The following is an 18206-nucleotide window of genomic DNA, read 5'->3' as shown; positions in this document are numbered from 1 at the left end:
TGGGGATGTGCCCGCAACCAAGGTACATGCCCTTGACCGGAATCGAACCTGGGATCCTTGAGTCCGCAGGCCGACGCCCTATGCACTGAGCCAAACCGGTTAGGACTCAGCCCATATTTTTAATAGGCCTTTCTGTTTCCCATCTTATGTGGTAGGACCCCGAAGTTCCTCACCTTGTGATTGCTTGAGGTGGGATCCCTGGGCCACAGGGTCAGCTGAGCACCCCCCAGACTGGGATTGGAGGCTTTGCTTACATGCAGAAGCAGCACTTCCTGCCTGGGCCGGACTGGGGGCAGGAGGTGTTCGGTCCTGGCTTGGCTTCCCCGATTTCAGTCCCAGGGAGAGCACCTCTGGTGCACCCAGAGAGGCGGGCCCCTCTGCCATGCTGGACACCCAGTGTCCACCCCGGCTGACCTCAGATGGTTCCTGCAATGTCATTTGCTGTCTGCATCTGGACAGGGAGGAAATGGAGGCCGAGGAGGGGAGGGCCTGACTCTATAACACCCGGGTGCTGGACCTCCGTGCCTGCAGAGGACACACTCTCCCGGGTCACACTTCCTCCAAAGCTTAGACGTAATGACAGCGCCTCCCTAAAGGGTGGAATGGAGGATTCTGGGAGATCAGATCGGTTCAGTGAGGTTTCCCAAGGGGCTGTGCTTTGGCCTCTGAGGCCACAAAATGGTCACATTCAATGCAAAGAGTGAGGGATTTGCTTCCATGTGTGGGGGAGATAAACGCAGGGAGGCTCTGGGCAGGGGCCTACCCCAGACCTCCCCGGCCAGGGCGGGCAGAGTGATGTATTAGAGGTGCAATGGGCAGTTTTAGCATAACAAGGTTATTAAGGATAGTAACCTCTTCTTCTGGCTGCATGGGCCTCCTGGGCACAGGAAGTGCTGTGCTGTGCCCCCCCTCCCAGCTTTGTCCATCCACCCCCTCCATGGGCACGTCTGTGATGAATTATTCACTCCTTCCTTCCCTCCGTAATGAGGCTCTCCTCTGTCTCCAACACGCCTCCACATCCGGCTCCTGGCATTTTTCACACTGCGGCAGCCGAGAAGCGGTCTCAGATCTGACCCCCCAGGTGGGAAGCATCCCCTCCCCCAGTGCCAGAACAGCAGCCTGCTCCCAGGCCTCTGCCCCCTCGATGAGTGGGCCCCCGAAGTTCAGGTCAGCCGTGGTGTCTCAGGCCATGGGATTTCTTTCTTTCCCAAGGAGCCAGGGATAAACTCATCCTCGGAATTGCTCCTGGAATCCAGGCAGCCTGGAGTGAACCTCTGGACCTGTTCTTTGTTCCTCAAGCACTGATTGAGCACTTGCTGTACGCCAGGCCAGGCACCGTGCTAAGTCCTTGACATGGACGTGCTCATCCTCACAGCAGCCCTGCGAGCTGTGAGCTAAATTGCCCCGTTTTGCAGGTGAGGAAACTCAAAAGCGGAAGGGCCTTTCCAAGGTCAGCTAGGAGGGAGATGGCGCAGTCGGGGCCTCCGAGCCAAGCCTGCTGACTTCAAAGCACCAATGGCTCTCCAGCGGGCATTTCTCAGCGGTCAGCTATCCCGTCTCCCCCACCAGGAGCAGGGGACCCCTCTGTTGCATTCTCAGTGTGTGGCTACTGGTCTGTCTTCTCCTGGGTCCCCCAAGGTTCTCTGCCCTCACTCTGCTCCTTCTGCCCCCGGACAGCCCTGCAGAGAGGGATAGGGTCCTGCAAGGCCCCCCTCCAGGCTGAGCCCCCACTTCCCAGGATCTTGCACCCTCCCCACCTGGTCACCACCTCTGTCCATGCCCCAGCCTGTCTGGGTCCTTCCTGGGCAGAGCCTAGAGTTGAGCCCAGGTCTGGGGAAGTCGACAGGACAGAGCAGGTAGATAAGCCGTCCCCCCCCCACCCCCCCAAAATCCCAGGCACACACTTTGGGTGAACGTCCTGCTAGCACACGTGCCTTGCCTGTGTCACACACCACAACCAGCACTCATCTCGTCAGCTAAGGTCCCAGCATCGTTTCCGTGTGTCGGCTTGAATGTTCAGTCCAGCGGGACCATCTGCCTGTCTTAATTGCCCAGTTAATTGTGAAGGCCACTGGCCCTGTCTCCCTCTCCGGGGAGATGGCCTGATGGAGCGGAAGACACGTCCATCAGACAGGAGACCAAGGCTGAGCCCACTCTCTGTGGTCCTTGAACAGGTCCCTGCTCCTCCTGGCCTCGGTTTCCCTTCTGTGCCTCTGGCTCTGCTCTCCGGTGGCTGGAAGCCTCCTCTTAGCCTCTCCCCTTCTGCCTACTTGCTCTCCTTGAGCTGACCTTGTCTCTGCAGCCCTGCATTTTGCTGTCTTGGCCGAGGTGGCGGTGACTCATAAGCAGATGTGTGGGCAGGTGGGTGGGTAAGAGGGGCACATATTTGGCAAATGCTCACAGCACGCAACTGGGGCACCTGGGGGCCCTGCAGGCGACCTTGGGGAAGGCCCCTGCCCCCCGCCCCCCCCCCCACCCCGAGTCTCAGTGCCCCGTTTGCAGAATGGGTCTACCGAGGACGGTTTGTTTGACGTTTAGAAACAGCTGGCGGTCATTTGGAGCCAAGCTGGGGACCGAGGAGAGGGCGTCTCAGGCTGGCTGAGGGTGGAGCAGAAGCAGCCCCCTGAGACCACAGGTCCTACTCCTGCCCCAGCCCACACATGTACCCCCATTTTACACATGGGGATGCCAAGGCCAGTTTTGCTCAAGGTGGAGCCAGGACTTGAACCCAGGGCCCCGTAAGGCCCTCTGTGGTGCTCCTGCTGGAGGAGGGGGTGCTACCAGACTGGCAGGGGGCAGCTAGAATGTTCATCACCACTCTGGTGTCAGGCTCATCTGGGGGAAGAGGGGCAAGAAAGAGGGGACATCTGGTCAGCTGACAAAAGCGGGATGAGGCATCAACCAGCTGGAGGATCAGGGAAGGCTTCCTGGGGGAAGGGACAGTGGGGCAACGTTGGGGGACTTGCAGGGTTTGGGCAGGCAGGGGAGGGATTAGAGAGAGCACATTCCTGGGGGGCCATGAGTGTAAAGTCGGGGAGGTGCGAGAGGGCTCAGGGAGCTTGGTGCGGGGAGGCGAGGCTGGAGAGGGGCAGGCTGGACCTGGACACCAGTTGGCAACCACCCAGTGATTCTTCCTGAACAGCATGGAGGATGCCATGGAATGTGGGTGCCTCAGCTGGCAGGCAGCAGGCACTGGCCCAGAAATCTCAGGGTCAGGCCTCGTCCTCAAGCACATGGCTTCTCTCAGAGCCCGCCTCTAACCCTGCAGAGCCCGCACCCCACACCTCGACCAGGGAGCACCTGCTGCCTGGATCTCACTGGCATATTCTAAACTGGGCTGTGCGGGGTCCCTCCCAAATTAGCACCCTGCCTGAGCTTCCACCATCCGCCCGCAGTGCAGGGTTCTCTTTCAATAGTCGAGTCCACCAGGAGGGCACAACATAAGATAAAACGGCCACACAAAGCCTTTCTGAGCACATGTGTCTCCTGAACCGCGAGGAAGGCTTTGGAGCCAGACACCCGAGTTCCTCGGTCTCCTGTCCTCCGAAGTCCAGTTTCCTCGCCTGTAAAAAGAGATTCCAGCCTGAAGCAAACACACCGGAGGGGAAAAGCACGCTGAAATCTATAGGGGATGAAAGACACACATATGAGCACCGCCCCAGACTGATGGGGTGAATGGCCACCCACGTTGTCCAGCCTCACACTGGGGAGAGGCCCACAGGATGGGAAGGGAGCTGGCGGCTCCCCGCTGAAGCCATATCCAGACTCTAAGCTGTGGCTGCGCCTGCCAGGGCTCAGAGGCCATGACCTGGGACCAGACACAGCCCCTGAGACTATGAAGGGTGGTACTGGGCCAGGAAGGCAGGCTTCAGCTCAGGATGTCAGAGTGGCTCTCATCCCTCACAACTGTTTAGGAATGAAGTGGGCTGCTCCTGGGGTGGTGAGCTCCCCATTTGTGGAGCTGTACAAGCTGTACCAGACAGCAGGAAGGATTTCCTGCATCAGATTGAAGCGTTAGAGGGGACACATTATTGGTTTCTTTCCACGGTAGCCACCTAGAGGCTATGTGTATTCATCATGGATTTCTCATTCACTCATTCAGCGAACACTTAGCGTTCACTGTGTGCAAGGCCCAGTCCTGGGCACAGGGTCAAAGTCAATGAGTTGGACAGTTGAGGATCTCCCATTTAATGGGAAAGAGCAGGTGAGCAAATGCATTGGAGGAGAGGGTAAAGGGGACCCGCTTGGTGTAGTCGGGGTGGGCTTCTCAGTAGAAGCAGTTTTTAGGTTGGGTCCGAAGGATGAATGAGGGGGAGGGGGCCCCAGGCAGCGGGAAGAGCACATGTAAAGGACCTGAGGTGGGAGCACCCGTTTCTGATGATCTGACCCTGGGCCCATCCCTGCTGGAGTCCTTGGCCAAGTTCCTTCTCCTCTGGGCCTCAGTTTCTCCTCTGTAAAATGGGATCAGCAGGACTTTGGAAAGATTCCGAGAGACCCTGACATAAAACGCTGGGTACCCAGTAAGCGCTCTATCAATGTTAGCCTCTTCCCTCTTCTCCTGGGGCATTTGCACTTGTTCAGAAGGTAATGCTTGAACTAGAGGGTAGAAGGTAGGATTCCAGGCACAGTCTTCGCCACCTTGGCCTGAGGCCAGTCTCCCACCCCCCTGGACATGAGGGCACAGGAAAAGGCCTGTGCCTCCCAACGTCTCGTTGATCACCAGCCACCAGAGGGCATCGTGCTGAGGCTCCAGCACACCCCTGATGGCTTCGTTCCCCTGTGGCTGCACTGGCCCTTTGTGTCCCACCCTCCCATCATCACACTGGAGACGACGTAGGAGAGCCCGCTCCTCCTCAAATGCCACCCACGTGGCAGCCACAGTGCCAGGAATGCCCCATTCAGTACATTCCCTCCTCTAAGGCAGGTCTCTGTCAATCAGGACCCAGCCCACTTGCCTGTCCAGCCCACCTTCGGTTTTGGAGCCCTCTGACCTGCCGTGCTGGTCAGTGCCTTTCCCTACACATCAGGTGCACCTTCCCCCTCCCACCCTTTGCCGGGCTGTCCCCTCTGCCTGGAATGCCCTTCCTGCCTCATCTTCGAGTGTTTGGTTCTTTTGTTTCTCAAGGCTTAGCTCAAATGCTGCCTCCACCAGGCAGCTTGCCTGGACTTCTCCCCTGAGCCACCTTGACTCTTGGCCCCTTTGTTGTCTGGGCTCCTGTAATCCTCTTGGAGTATAATCCCTCCTGCGAGAGACACGGGTGTTCCGACATCATGTGTGATGTTCTTATCACAGAGGAGGTCCTGTGTGAACAGCAGCTCGGGAACCCCCACCCCACAGTTCCTCTGTCCTTCCTGCATCGTGTGCACAGGAGTGGGCTGGTGAGAGCCCTCCGTGCGTGCGTTTCTCAGGAGGCTCTGGATACGGTGCTTGTGTGGATGGCATCAGGAGGGCCTGGGTTCCAGTCCCAGCTCACCCCTCACGCTCTGTGTGACTAAGAGCAAGTGGTTGTACCTCTCTGGACCACATTTCCGCATCTCTGAAATGAGAAAATAGATGTAGAATGCTGAAAACAGAGCTTGGCACAGTTTCTGCTCCACCTGGTCCTGAAGAGCCATCCGCTGGGCTCCTCCCCGATCCGGACCTTCCTCTCCCCTGGTCTGTGCACACGGACTGCCAGGCTGGCTCTCGCAGTCACCGGAGACCCCTTGACCTTGCATGCCCCTTGCCCCCCAGGGCTGGAGGAAGGCTGCGGTGTCAGGCTGGGGACTGGCAGGTGTCAGCCTGCAGCCACAGCCTGGGAGTGGCCCATGGGTGGGCATTACCCCTGAGGCACAACTCAGCCTGCCCTGAAGTCAGGTGTGGGGGGGGGCACTGGAGGTGGGGGGAGATGTCGGGCAACTTGGCCAAAGTGGGGCCACAGCCAAACAGCACCTCAATGAGGGAGTCACCTAGTGGCCTTCACCTGCTACTGGTGGGATCACAGACTGGGTCTCAGTTTCCCCATTGGTGAAATGGGGACGATAATGCCCACCTTATAGAAAAGTTTAACCACCAGGCTGGGAAGCCATTGTCCTAGCCTGACCTCCTGGGTGGTGTGAGGAGAGAGGGAGGAAGAAGCAAGGGAACAGCAATAAAGGGTTTATCTCTCATCCTCAAATCGCCATCTCTGCACCCAGACTTCATTTCCGGCTGTCACTCAGGGACCCACCCCGTTGGGCTCAGGACACGGCTTGATTGTGATGGACTTGATTGTGTGGCTGTGATGGACCCGGCCCTGGGGCCTGAAAGGAAGGAAAGGCTGAGGTCTAGGCCCCCGCTCAGCACTGGGGGGCCCTCTCTGGGTCTCAGTTTTCCCATCCTGCAGCCTGGGGTAGGTTGGTTCCTAATTGCAGTGGTCACTGCCCATGGTGGGCAAGGGTCAGGGACGCCAGGGGTCCTTCAGTATGGAAAACAGCCCAGCACAGCAGAGAATGTCCCACCAGTGGTGCCAATGGTGCCCCATTAAGAGACACCAAGAAGGGCTGCGGGCCTGGCCCCATGCAGGGAAGAGGTCATGAGTGAGTGTTGGACAGTCACAGGCCGCAAAGCCCTTCCTAGGGCTCTGCCCTCACTCCTCGTGGGTGGGGACGTAGAAGCCCAGACAGAGTGACTCCCCCAGAATCACACAGCTGGCCGGGCTGGGATGTGAACCTGGGCGCATCTGACCTTCAAGTTCTGCCTCTCTGGTCTCTTTCTCAGTGTTGGTGTGACATTCATGGCAGGAAAGTAGATGGATGAACGTTTTCTGATTCATTAATATGTGGTCTCCCCAACTCCAGGGGCTGGGTGCTTTTATTATCCCATTCTACAGGCGAGGAAGCTGATGGCCAGAGAGGTTTAGACATGTGCCCCAGGTCACACAGCAATCCATCCTCCAACATCTAACAAAACCTGAGGGTGCAAAGGTGGCAGGGCCTTTCCTGACCATGGGGCTGCTGCCCACCAGCTCAGTGGCCCTGCCAGTTCCCCTAGGCGTTCCCAGTGCCCCTCACGGGCCATCCGTTGCATCTGTGCTGGCCACCTGGGCACCTAGCAGGCCTGGCGTTCAGCCACTGCACATGCCCAGCAATCGGCCCCCCTTTTCCTCTGCTTCCTCGAGGTTGGGCAGCCTTGGAGGAGAGGGGTCATCTTTGGAGCAGGGCAGCAGCTCCTCCTGCGCTTAGGCCAACTCCCAGGGCAGATCCTCCCCTCTACCTTGGCTGAGTTCGATGTCTGAGGACCTTGCAGAACCTTCTCACCCCCTTGCTCTACAACCGTCTGTGGCTCCCATTGCCTGCAGGAGGAAAGCCAAACTCCCAATGCTGTGCTTTGCAACTTCATCTGCATCCCCTGGGACCTTGTTAAAGCCGGGTGGGGCCTGAGTATCACTGACCAGCTCAGCGATGCCCAGGCTGCTGGTCCTTGGACCACACTTGTAGGAGTGAGACCTCGTGACCTGGCTCCATCTCCACTTCCCACCTGGTCTCCTCACTAGTCACACGGGATTTCACTCATGGACTCACATCTGCAACGGCTTTTCCCTTTTTTGACACGTGCCTTCTCATCCTTCAAAGCCAGGCTCAAAAGCACCTCCTCAGTGACCGACAGAGCCAGCTGCTCCTCATCTGCTCTCTTGGACCCCTTAACGAGCCCCTGAGGTTCCATATCAGCACCTTTAAGAACAGACCTCTTGCCCTGGCCTGGGGGCTCACTTGGTAGGAGCGTCACCCCATACACCAAAGGGTTATAGGTTTGGTCCCTGGTCATGGCACATGCCTAGGTTTTGGGTTAGATCCCTCGTTGGGGTGCATACAAGAGGCAACCAATTGATGTTTCTATCTCTCTCCCTCCCTTCCTCCCTCCCTTCCTCTCTAAAAATCAATAAAACATCCTCAGGTGAGGATTAAAACAACAACAGACCTCTTAGATGTGAAGCTGGCTCCACCCTTACCGCTGGATACCTTGGGCAAGTTACTTAACCTTCCTGGACCGATTATTTATTTAAACCCTGCCTTGTCCCAAAACGGACCAACAGTTGCTTCCAAACACACTCTTGGATAAAATCAAAAGCCAATGTGCTTGATGGGCTGATGGGGCCAGAAAGGCAGAGGGAAGACCCTGTTTCCCACCGTCTCCTGGGGTGTCAGCCCCCAGTGCGGGCACAGCGGGCGCTCAGAGAAACGCTGAAGGGAAGCTCTCCCATAACCCACGGCTTGACCTTTCCAGGAGCGTCTCATCCACAAAAGTAAATTCCAAAGGAGCAGCGAGAAAGACAAACATGGCGAGCTTTCCAACCGCCCATCTTCATAGCTCATTTAAATGCATCTGTACCGCAAGCAAATATTTTCCTAAGGGAGAGGGTGGATGTAACTCTCAAGTCTTGTGTGCCATGAAGCCCTCCCCTGAAGGGCTGTAAATGAGGGAGAGGGTGCAGGGGGTGGGGAGGGAGGGGGGAGGCAGATGTCTGTTAGAGCAATTTACTTGCCGAGAAGGCTTCATCCCTTCCTGCCTGGCGTGGAGCTGGGACTGCCTCCAAGTGGCCCTGGGTCCCTGGGGATGGTCAGGGTCTTCATCGGGAGCCTTGTGCTGACCATCGCCTGGCACCGCGATCCCCATCGAGAGCATGCACCCCCTTCTCTGCCTGGGCCAGCTACAGGTCCTCCCTCTCTGACTCGCCTACACCTCCCATGGCTGAGATCTTGGAGTTTCTTTTTGACCTTTGGCCTCACTGCTGGCCCCAGGAAACCTCACCTGGAACTTGGACCCTCCCGTCTCTAACTACTTGGCAGCACGCTCCCATTTGCTGTGACACCTGCTTGTTCCCATGTATCCAAGAGCCCCACGGGGGCCGGGACCTCGTCTGCCTCATTCTTTGCTGCATTTAACTGGATGCTCCATGTAGTCACAGGCTTTGACACCTCATGCCGCCATCACCCACCCTTCTCCGAAGTACCTATGTGGTCCCCTCAGTTGGTGCCAGCACACATGGGTGGGCTGGGAGCAGGAGCAGCTGAGAGCTGGAGCCGGGAGTCCATCAGAGCCGCCAGGGTGCGTCCTGAGCTGGCTTGCAGGGAACTAGGAGTGTGCAGGGCTGAGGCCCAGCTGGGGCTGGGGTTGTGACCAGCTGCTCCTGCCTATCAAGCCCAGAGGCAGATCCTGAGCCCAGCTCGCTCAGTCTTCCCAGAAAGCTGGGGATGGGGGGTGCTCCATGTGCTCCTTGTGGCAGGCTGCTGGGCTCGCCCTCCCCAAGCTCCACCTTATAGAAAGGGAAACTGAGGCGTGAGGAAAGTAGTTACCTCTGCCTAGAATGTCGGTGGAAGGGCCCCAGGGGGCTCCAAGCGCAAGAGTTTCTAACGTGAGACCTACCGACGTGCCCTGGCCTTATCCATTGGCTGCGCTGGTTTCTGTCTTGGGATTCTGTTGGAATCTGCTATCTAAAGGAAAGTTGAAAGGCACTGCTCCCCCTCTCTGGATGGGAAAACTGAGGCCTGGTAAGGGCAATCACTTGCCAAAGTCCCAGGGCAAGTTCGGAGCTGATCTGGACCTGGGGTCTATCTGCCTGGGGCTCCGGGGGAGACCCCATGCATGCCATCTTCAAAGATCTCCTGCCCAGGCTATGGGAGTGAGGGTGTCGAACCCCATCCAGGAGCCAGACATGACAGCAGCATGTCCCCTTTAAGCAGAGAGCCGCCTGCTGCAGTGGGTGGACTCAGTGCCCAGCCAGTGGGAGCTGGGCGCTTCTCTCCCACAGCCCCTCCCTCGAGAGGGTGTGGGAGGGGCGGAGCAGCGTGGCTCCCCAGGGAGTCAGTGGGCAGCAGGGACAATAGCAGACATGCTCTGTGGGCTCAACCGGGAGACCCCTGAAGAGGCCGGTAAGTAATGGGGGACCCATAGGCAGAGGGGTGGGGCTGGTTCCTCAAACTGCTGTCCGACAGGGGACTGGGATGGCTCAGAGTGGGACTGCCACTCCCCAGAGTCCCAGGGCTTGGAGAGAGTGCAGGGGGCGGGACACCTGGCCAGGGTGAGCAGGTGACAGGGCTGTCTGTCTGACCCTGGCTGCTGTCCTGCAGCCAGGGGCCGAGTCCCCTGGGCTGCCCAGCACGACAAGGGGCATTCCAGAGGTCAGTGCTCAGCCCCTCAGGGGTGCCTCGGGGATGGCATCCACCTCGGCATGAGCTGGCAGGAGGGCGCTCCCTGCCCAGAGGTGTGGGAGCAGAGGTGTGGTGTGGAGGGAGGTCCTGGACCTTGTAGAGGGAGGGAGAAGCCCTGGCTGGGGTCTAGCTGCTGAGCCCTGGGGCTCTGGGGATGCAGTGGGGAGGGAGGGGACACACAGCTGCCACATTCCTGGGTGGCCAGGACTGGGACTCGGGGAAGAGCTCTGGGGCAGATAGTTGCTCCATCCATCTGTCCATCTGTCTCCTAGCCTGCCGGCTGGCCTTACTTCTCCCCATACTCCCCAACAGAGAGCTTGGTCGGAGCCAGGACCCAGTCCTTCACTCTGTGCCCTGGGGCCGCCCTTGTCAATCCCTCCCCACACTCGATATACTCCACTTTCCCGCCTGGCAACAACTCCTAAGGGAGGGACTGGGGACAGGTGAGGAAACCGAGGCACAAACCTGGTCGTCTTCCCTACAACTGCCACCCAGAGGCTGACTTGGGATTGGCATGCACACGAGTAAAGCAGGGCTCTCCACCAATGAACTTAGGCTCCCACCTCCCGACCCGTGGCCAGGGGAGAGGCAGAGTTACCCTCAGACCCCACATAATAATAATGCAAACAATAGCTGACAGCTGTTGAGATCTAACTCTGTGCCAGATCTTACTCTATCCTAAGCTCTCTCTGTGCGTTTTCTCATTTAATCCTCACAACAACACTGAGTTCAGGACCACTCTCCCCACTTTACAGTTGGGGAAACTGAGGCATAGAGATGTTAAGTGACTTGTCGAAGACTACCCAGCCCTAAGTGGCAAAGCTGGGATTCTACCCCATGCGGTCTGCTCCTGCCCCCTCCGGGCGACGGCACTATACATGGAGACACTGCTTTCTTGGCCCGGGCACCTGTGTCCTCTTGACCTAAGGCCCACATGAGTGGGGTCCCCTCGTCCTGCAGGGGTCAGAGCCACGCGGGCAGGGGTGCCCCAGAGACCTCACCTGGGACATTGGCAGGGAGGTGTCTTCCCCTCCTCCGGGGCCTCTGCCTCCATGCAGGCTTAGGCTTCAGCATCGCCTGCCTGGTCCTTTGCTCAGTCTCCTCCCTGGCCTCCTGGTCTCCCCCTCCTCCTCTTCCTCCTCCTCCTCCTCTCCCCACGCTCCTTGTGGGAGCTCACTAAAATGTAAATCTGATTACAGCTCCTTATCCTGGCCTTCAAGGCCCTTCATGATCTCCCTGACTTGTTCTCTGGTGACTTACCCTCCCACTGCAGCCCCCACCTACTTCGCTTCCCAGGTCACAGAACCTCATGGTCACAGCTGCCAAAGCTCTTTTTAAGAAAAATGCAAAGACGGAGCTTCAGGCAGAGCTGGATCCAGGTGCTCGCTTAGCGCTGTTAGGACTCTGACAGTTCACTCTGTTAGGTTTATGCTTCTTTTTAGGCCGTTTCACTTCCGGGCAGACACTTCCTTCTCCAGAGGGCCCCGGGGACTTCCAAGCTTAAGGTTACCTAGTTCCGTTCTCCCCAAGGAAGGGCCATTCCAGCCGTTTCAGCAAACGTCCCAGGGCTGCTCTGGTTGGCCCAGCTTGGGTCACATGCCCTCTCCTGACCAATCACCGGACCTCTGATTGGCCAGGCCTGGTCATGTGGCCTCCCCAGGAGCAGGGGGACAGGGCACCCAACGGGTGGCCACTCCGTACACACTCCACATTCTGCAGGGGCGGCTGAGGCCCCGGGAGTCAGGCCACTCACGGTGCTTCTCCGTGAGCACCAGGCGTGGGACACGCTGCCCAGGGCCCTTCCTCGGCCCCAAAGGGCTCCGGCTTGCGTGAGTCCTTTCCGGGCCTGCCCTCCGGCCATACTCAGTCTTGCTCCCGGGAGTCTTGTTTACCCTCCGCTAACCGCGGCCCCTTGAGGAAAGGCTGTGAGCAGGGCTGGGACGCACCGTAAGCGTGGACACAGACTTTGGCAGTAACTTCCTCCCTCACTCCCCACCCTGTTCCCAGTGTTCACTCTTTCCTGACTCCAGGCCACAAAGTGGTCTTTGTTCCTGAGCCCTTGCCACTCAGGAAGGCTAGGGCAGTGTGTGTGTGTGTGTGTGTGTGTGTGTGTGGTCCCTCGTCGGCGGCCTGGGATTCCCACTCCTCTGGGGGGACTCTCACCAGACCACCTGGATCCCTGCACAGGCCCAACCTCCTGCACCACAGCAGGGGCTCTAGCCCTGGGGGACCCCAGGCTCCAGACTATGGAGGCCAGAGAGGCCAGGGGGCCACGGCAGCCATGGCCTAGCGTCCGGGAGGCCTGGGTTTGCATCCTGGTTCTGCCTCTTCTTGATTTTATGATCCTGAACAGCTCATTCTACTTCTTTGATTCCCATTCTCCTAATCTGCAAGTGAAATCGAATAACATTATTTACTGAGCCCTTACTGTATGCAGGCTCTCTGTGCTGGACATAGCAGGGGACAGGCAGACAGCAACCCAGCTCTCCAGAGCTGATATCCTAGGGGGGCAGAGGCAGATAGTTAATAAGATCACAAAGTTAAAAAAAAAAAAAAAAAAGGTCTGTTAGATGGCGTTGAATGCTATGAGGAAAAATCAAGCAGAGAAGGAAGGTGATGGGAGGTGTTGGAGGCGTGGGGGGTGCAGGTTAGACAGACTGGCTGGGGAAGACCTCCCTGAGAAGGTGACAGGTTCCTGAAGGAGGTAGGGAGGCAGCTTTGTGGATGTCTGAGAAAGAACATCCCCAGCAGAGCGGATAGCCAGTGCAAAGGCCCTGGGGTGGGCATGCGTCTGGTATCGAGAATAGCGAGGAGACCAGTGCGCTGGAGCAGACCCGGCAAAGGGGAGGTCTTCAGGAGGTCAGGGAACCTGAGGGACTGTGATGACAATTTTGCTTTTACTCTCAACAGCGTGAATTGAGTCTTTTTACTGCTCCAGGCAACCGCTGGTGGGAAATAAGATGGTTCCGTGGTGACTCAGTTTTGAGGTCATGTTCCTTGATGTTGCTGGTTTCAGAGTTAGACAGGAGAGCACAGACTCAGAAGGCGGAAGGCCAAGGCCTGACTTGAGCCTGCACCCCCATCCCACATGATGTTGGGGCCACCAGGAGTGTGACTTCAGGCCCAGAGCCAGGCGCTCCCCACACTTCGCGGGAGCTCTCCCCGTCATGCTGATGGCTCCTGGTAGCCCTGACGTGCCTAGCCTGTGGGTGCCTGAGCGCTGCCCCCGGGGTTGGAGGAGAGCAGTGGGGGCTCCTGGAAGCCAGCACTGCCTCTAGGGTGCCCCTTATTGAGAGAGGGAGAGAGCAGAGCCGGGGTTAAGGATGTGGCCTGTTGAGGGCCCAACAGGCCCGAATTCCAGTCCTTCCCTTAAAAACATGCATGCAATAGAAAGATCGCAGTGTTGATCTTTCCATATTTCCCTCCGCCACGGACGCTGGCTTCTAGGGAGGCTTGTCAGCTGCGAGGGTAAGGCTGTCACTTCGAGCAGAATCAGCTTCGATGCATCTCCATCCAGCTGTCCGCCCTGGTCCCGCTGTGATGGCCAGAGGGATGCTATTTGTGAAGAGTTCCCACAGGGGCTGGGGCTGGGCCATGGGCATTGTCCCTGAGTCTGCCCAGGTCTGTCATGGGATGGGCGGCGGGGGCAGGAGGGGCCCTCTGGCCCTGCCACTTAGGAACTTAGCAGCCGTGTGACCCTGGGCATGTAAACCTGCCTCTGCCTCCGTTTCCTCATCTCTAACAGCGGGACAACAATGGTACCTACCGCATAAAGTGGTAATAATTTTAAAGTTCGTAGAACACGGCCTAGGGTCAAATCTTGGCCCTGCTCCTTACGGTGGGAAGTTACTCAGCCTCTCTGTGGCTCAATTTTCCCATCTTTCAAATGGCAATAACACTCATGCCACCTCAGAAAGCGGTGAGGATTAAATGGGATAATGCTTATGAAGCACATAAGCAAGGCCCAGCATTTCATCGATAGGAGTTGTTACCATTATTAAGCTAGGACAGTGGTTGGCAAACCGCATGTGGCTCGCGAGCCGCGGTTTGCCGCTCTGTTGACTAATGAGTTTGCCGACCACTGGACTAGACTAAATGTTACCGTGTAGTTGGAAGCTGTGAGGATTAGGCCAGTGGTCGGCAAACTCATTAGTCAACAGAGCCAAATATCAACAGTACAACGACTGAAATGTCTTCTAAGAGCCGAAAACCGACTTCTGCGCATGGGCCATGAAGTTTCAATCGCGCTGTACGTGCACGCCCGCATGTGGTATTTTGTGGAAGAGCCACACTCAAGGGGCCAAAGAGCCGCGTGTGGCTCGCGAGCCGCAGTTTGCCGACCACTGGATGAGGCAATCGTGGCATATTGTGTGCAAAGAGGAAAAGGGTAGTATGGAAAACCTTTCTAAGGAAGGGAATAAAGGGGGCAAAAGGGGAACTGTCATGTTTCATGATTTCTCGGTACCGTACAGTCTCATTGATTCCTCCCACAAGCCCATGCGGCGGGCACTGTGCAGAGGAGACGCCCCGCGGTCAGAGAGAAGTGACCTGACCCAGAGCCGTTAGTTGGCAGCAGATTTGGAATCAGAATCTGAAGTTGGCCTACGTCCAAGGTCCATCCTTTCTTTTCCACCAAACCAGCAACGCCTTCAAAGGTGGGGTCCACCAAGCCAGGAGTAGCCGAGCACGTGGAATGCTGTAGCAGGTTCCCCTGGAGGGTCAGCAAGGGGTCGCCAGGCACAATGGATGGTTAGACCCAGGGGCGAGTGGGGGAGCCCTCTGCTCCCCATCAGCACATGGGGGCGGGCTGGCCTTGCAGCTGGCTCGGTGTCGTGCTGTCATTTCCTGTTTGTCCCACGTTGAGCCTCTCTGGGCACTCATTTTCTCAGGGGTCCCCCTTTCAGATGTGAACGCTTCTTCCTGGAGGCCCGCAGAGTACGCGTCAGTCAAGGCTGAGTCATAGCCCCTCCTAGCAACTCCCTCCCACGCCCCTCTCCTGCTTAGGGGGTCCTGGCACAGGCAGCCGGGCCAGGGGCTGACTTCCTTTCTCCTTTGTCAAAGCTCAATAGCTCCCCGGGGCTCCAGAGAGATGGAGATAATTAGGCAAATTAGCAACGCCCTCAAGAGAAATGAAATAAAAAAGAAGCCCACCCACCCACCCTGGGCACAGCGGGGCTGGGGACCAGGTGTACAGGGCTGTGCGGGGTACAGCTCCTCTCCCTTCTGCTCCCCCCTCTCACCCAGCCCACATGAGCCCGGGCGGCTGGCATCGCTGCGGAAATGAATTTCCCTCTGAAGCGAGTTCTTACAGGATGGATGGACTGAAGTCAAAAGCTCATAATTGCCCATTGCTGGAAGGAGGAGACAGGAAAAAAGAAACTCGAGGATAAAAATATCTCTGTTTTTTTATGCACGTTTCCAGCTGAAAATTGGTGGGAAAGATGTTTTTGAAAAGCCTTCATCTCTAAGCATGTAATTACCAGGTCTCAGAACAAAACAAAAAAAAAACGAGAGAGTGGGAAAGAGTGAGCATGTTCTCTGAGGGAGGGGGACTGGGGCCTGACCGCCCTGGAGATTTCTATAAATAAAATAATTTCTTCAAATTCTCAAGCCTGGGCTGGCTAGAGCCAGTGATGGAGAGGCAGGGATAATCCCTCCTTCCCCCCATTTTACAGATGGAGAAATAGAGACTCAAGTCACACAGCCACTGGTAATTCTGGCCCTGCTTTGATTCTTGGTTTGCATGCTGCCTCAGTCCCTTTCCCAAAAGCTTGTGGCAGTGGTATGCTATGTCCCCTCTGAACAGGAATCAGCAAACATTGTAGCATTCCTTATGCGTGTCTTTCTGAATGTGGCCAGAAGCTTTATCTGGCAATTCACCTCTCTGGAGTGGCCTCCACCTCATCAGAGCCACAGCCTGAACTCATGTGCCTTCTCTAGAGAAGAGCCCAGTCCTCGCTTATTGCCCACTGACTCTCTGTCTGCAAACGGTTCTATGAATCCTGGGTTGCAGCACACTGTCAGGCCTGCTTGACTGCTGGGGAAAGAGATGGCCCCCAGCCTCAGCCCAAAGCCAGCAAAAAGGTGTAGAAGGAGGGAGTTGGGGCCACTCAGTGTTGAGACGAGCAGCTGTCTCAGCTGCCCCAGGATGTCCCTGCAGCTCAGTTCAGTACTGAGTAGTTCCTTAGAGCAAGGTCTGAATGTTGTGAGGAGGAGAGAAGGGAGAGGACACACTTGGAGGATTCCACAGAGACACCTCGGGAAAGAGGTCCTGGCCTTCAGCAGCCAGCATCCTGCGTCCTTTGCTTCAGAAAGAATCCTGCGTTGTTCCTGTCTTAGTCTCTGAATCTTTTTAAAAAATATATTTTTATTGATTTCAGAGAGGAAGGGAGAGGAGAGAGAGATAGAAACATCAATGATGAGGGAATCATTGATCGGCTGCTTCCTGCAGGCCCACATTGGGGATCGAGCCCACAAGAGCCCACAACCCGGGCATCAGGGAATCGAACCGCGACCTCCTGGTTCAAAAAGTCCACTTTTAACCCACTGTTGTTGCACTCTATTCTTTGGGATCCTACTGCTCTGAATTTGGCGAAATTTATCCTCAGCGTCCTCCTCCTTTCCTTAAGAGATCACCTCCCGCACCACCATCCCCAGGCTCATAAATCGGGAGCCAGCAAACTTACCTTTGGTCTGCCCCGGATTGTCCAGTGACAGAATCTCATTTGCACAGGATAAGACCGATTTTAATTCCAGAATGGCCCTCATGAAATACTAGAGAAGTTCGCTGTCGCACAGTTGATATAACCCAATCTTATTAATTTTATTAGCTCAGAAACATCTTGTTGAATCTAAATGAAGTGCGAGTTAGAGAACTGTAATGGGAGGCATTATACTTAATGGGGTGTTACCTAAATCGTTGCTGGCTGGTGTGAACAAAGGGCCTGGGGGAAGAGGGGTGAGCAGAGCTGCTGGGGGCCCCACTCCAGAGGCCCTAGAAATGATTCCGGGTTTAACTGCTGTTTGATTTGCTGTTTACCTCCTTCTGGCAAGCAAAGGGAGCTCAGCCCTGGTCTGCAGAGTGGAGTGAGGGAACTTGGGCTCTGTTAGACCCAGATTGGGCTGCAACCCTCACTCTAGAGCAGCGGTCACCAATAATGGTCCGTGAGGTCCAAAAGATTGGTGACCACTGCTCTAGAGCAGTGATTCTCAAGATGTGTGTGTGTGTGTGTGGGGGGGTGGGGACAAGGAGGGTGGGAGTGGGGGGGTGGAGCAATATTGCTCCCCTAGTGGACATTGGCAATGTTTGAAGTCATTTGGGGTTGTCATGACCAGGGTGGGGTGCTACTGGCATCTAGTGGTTAGGCCTTGCTGTGGCCAGGAGGCTGGGGGAGGGGAGAAGAGTGATCTCCCCTCAGCTGGTGAACGGCTGAGCCAGGATATGCACTCAGGCCAGGCTGAGCCCAGAGCCCATGATCTTAACACTGGGCCAAGCTGGAGCTGCAGGGGTGAAGGTGGCAGGAAGGTTATTCTTCAAGGTCAAGCGAGCGGGGGGGGGGGGGGGGGGGCGGGGGCAAGTGCAGGCTCAGGTGAGACAGACTTACCTGGGGCTGCCTAGCATGTCTGAGAATATGGCTCTACACTGTAAAGGGCAGTCCTCATGAGGAGTCATTAGTTGGGCCCACTCCAGATTGAGTTTGCTCAGGGCCAGCCCTGTCTCCCATGGGCTGTGACACCTACCTGCCTGCCTGCGAGGGAGCTCCCTGGCCCCGCAGGTGTGCCAGCACAGCCTCAGGTGGTGGAGTCAGCAGACCCTGGTTCTCATCCACATTACATAACTCCCCAGCTGTGTGACCGTGGGCATGAGTTGTCCCTCTCTGGGCCTCAGCTTCCTTATGGGTACCATCCTATATAATAAAAGCCTAATATGCAAATCAACCAAACGGCAGAACAACCAGTGGAACGACCAGTCGCTATGACATGCACTGACCACCAGGGGGCAGATGCTCAACGCAGGAGCTGCCCCCAGCCCGCAG

General features: G+C 56.8%; 1 protein-coding gene across 3 annotated transcripts in view; it reads left to right on the top strand.

Moving 5' to 3' along the window:
* Nucleotides 1-18206, top strand: part of GRIP2 (glutamate receptor interacting protein 2) — a gene marked incomplete at its 5' end in the record, with an annotated part of 76788 nt that overhangs the window by 33814 nt on the left and 24768 nt on the right. The window contains one exon of one of the 3 annotated variants that reach the window (XM_079794368.1): nt 9852-9891. The exons of the other annotated variants lie outside the window; for them this stretch is intronic. Coding sequence (XP_079650494.1) covers nt 9852-9891 — 40 coding nt within the window. Of the gene's footprint in view, nt 1-9851; nt 9892-18206 lie in introns of those variants that run through there. 3 annotated transcript variants of the gene reach the window in all.

This window comes from Cnephaeus nilssonii (genome assembly GCF_951640355.1).
Source record: "Cnephaeus nilssonii genome assembly, chromosome: 17".
NCBI classification, from domain to species: Eukaryota; Metazoa; Chordata; class Mammalia; order Chiroptera; family Vespertilionidae; genus Cnephaeus; species Cnephaeus nilssonii.
Note: the sequence above shows the minus strand (reverse complement) of the source record. Positions and strands in the feature narration are given on the sequence as shown.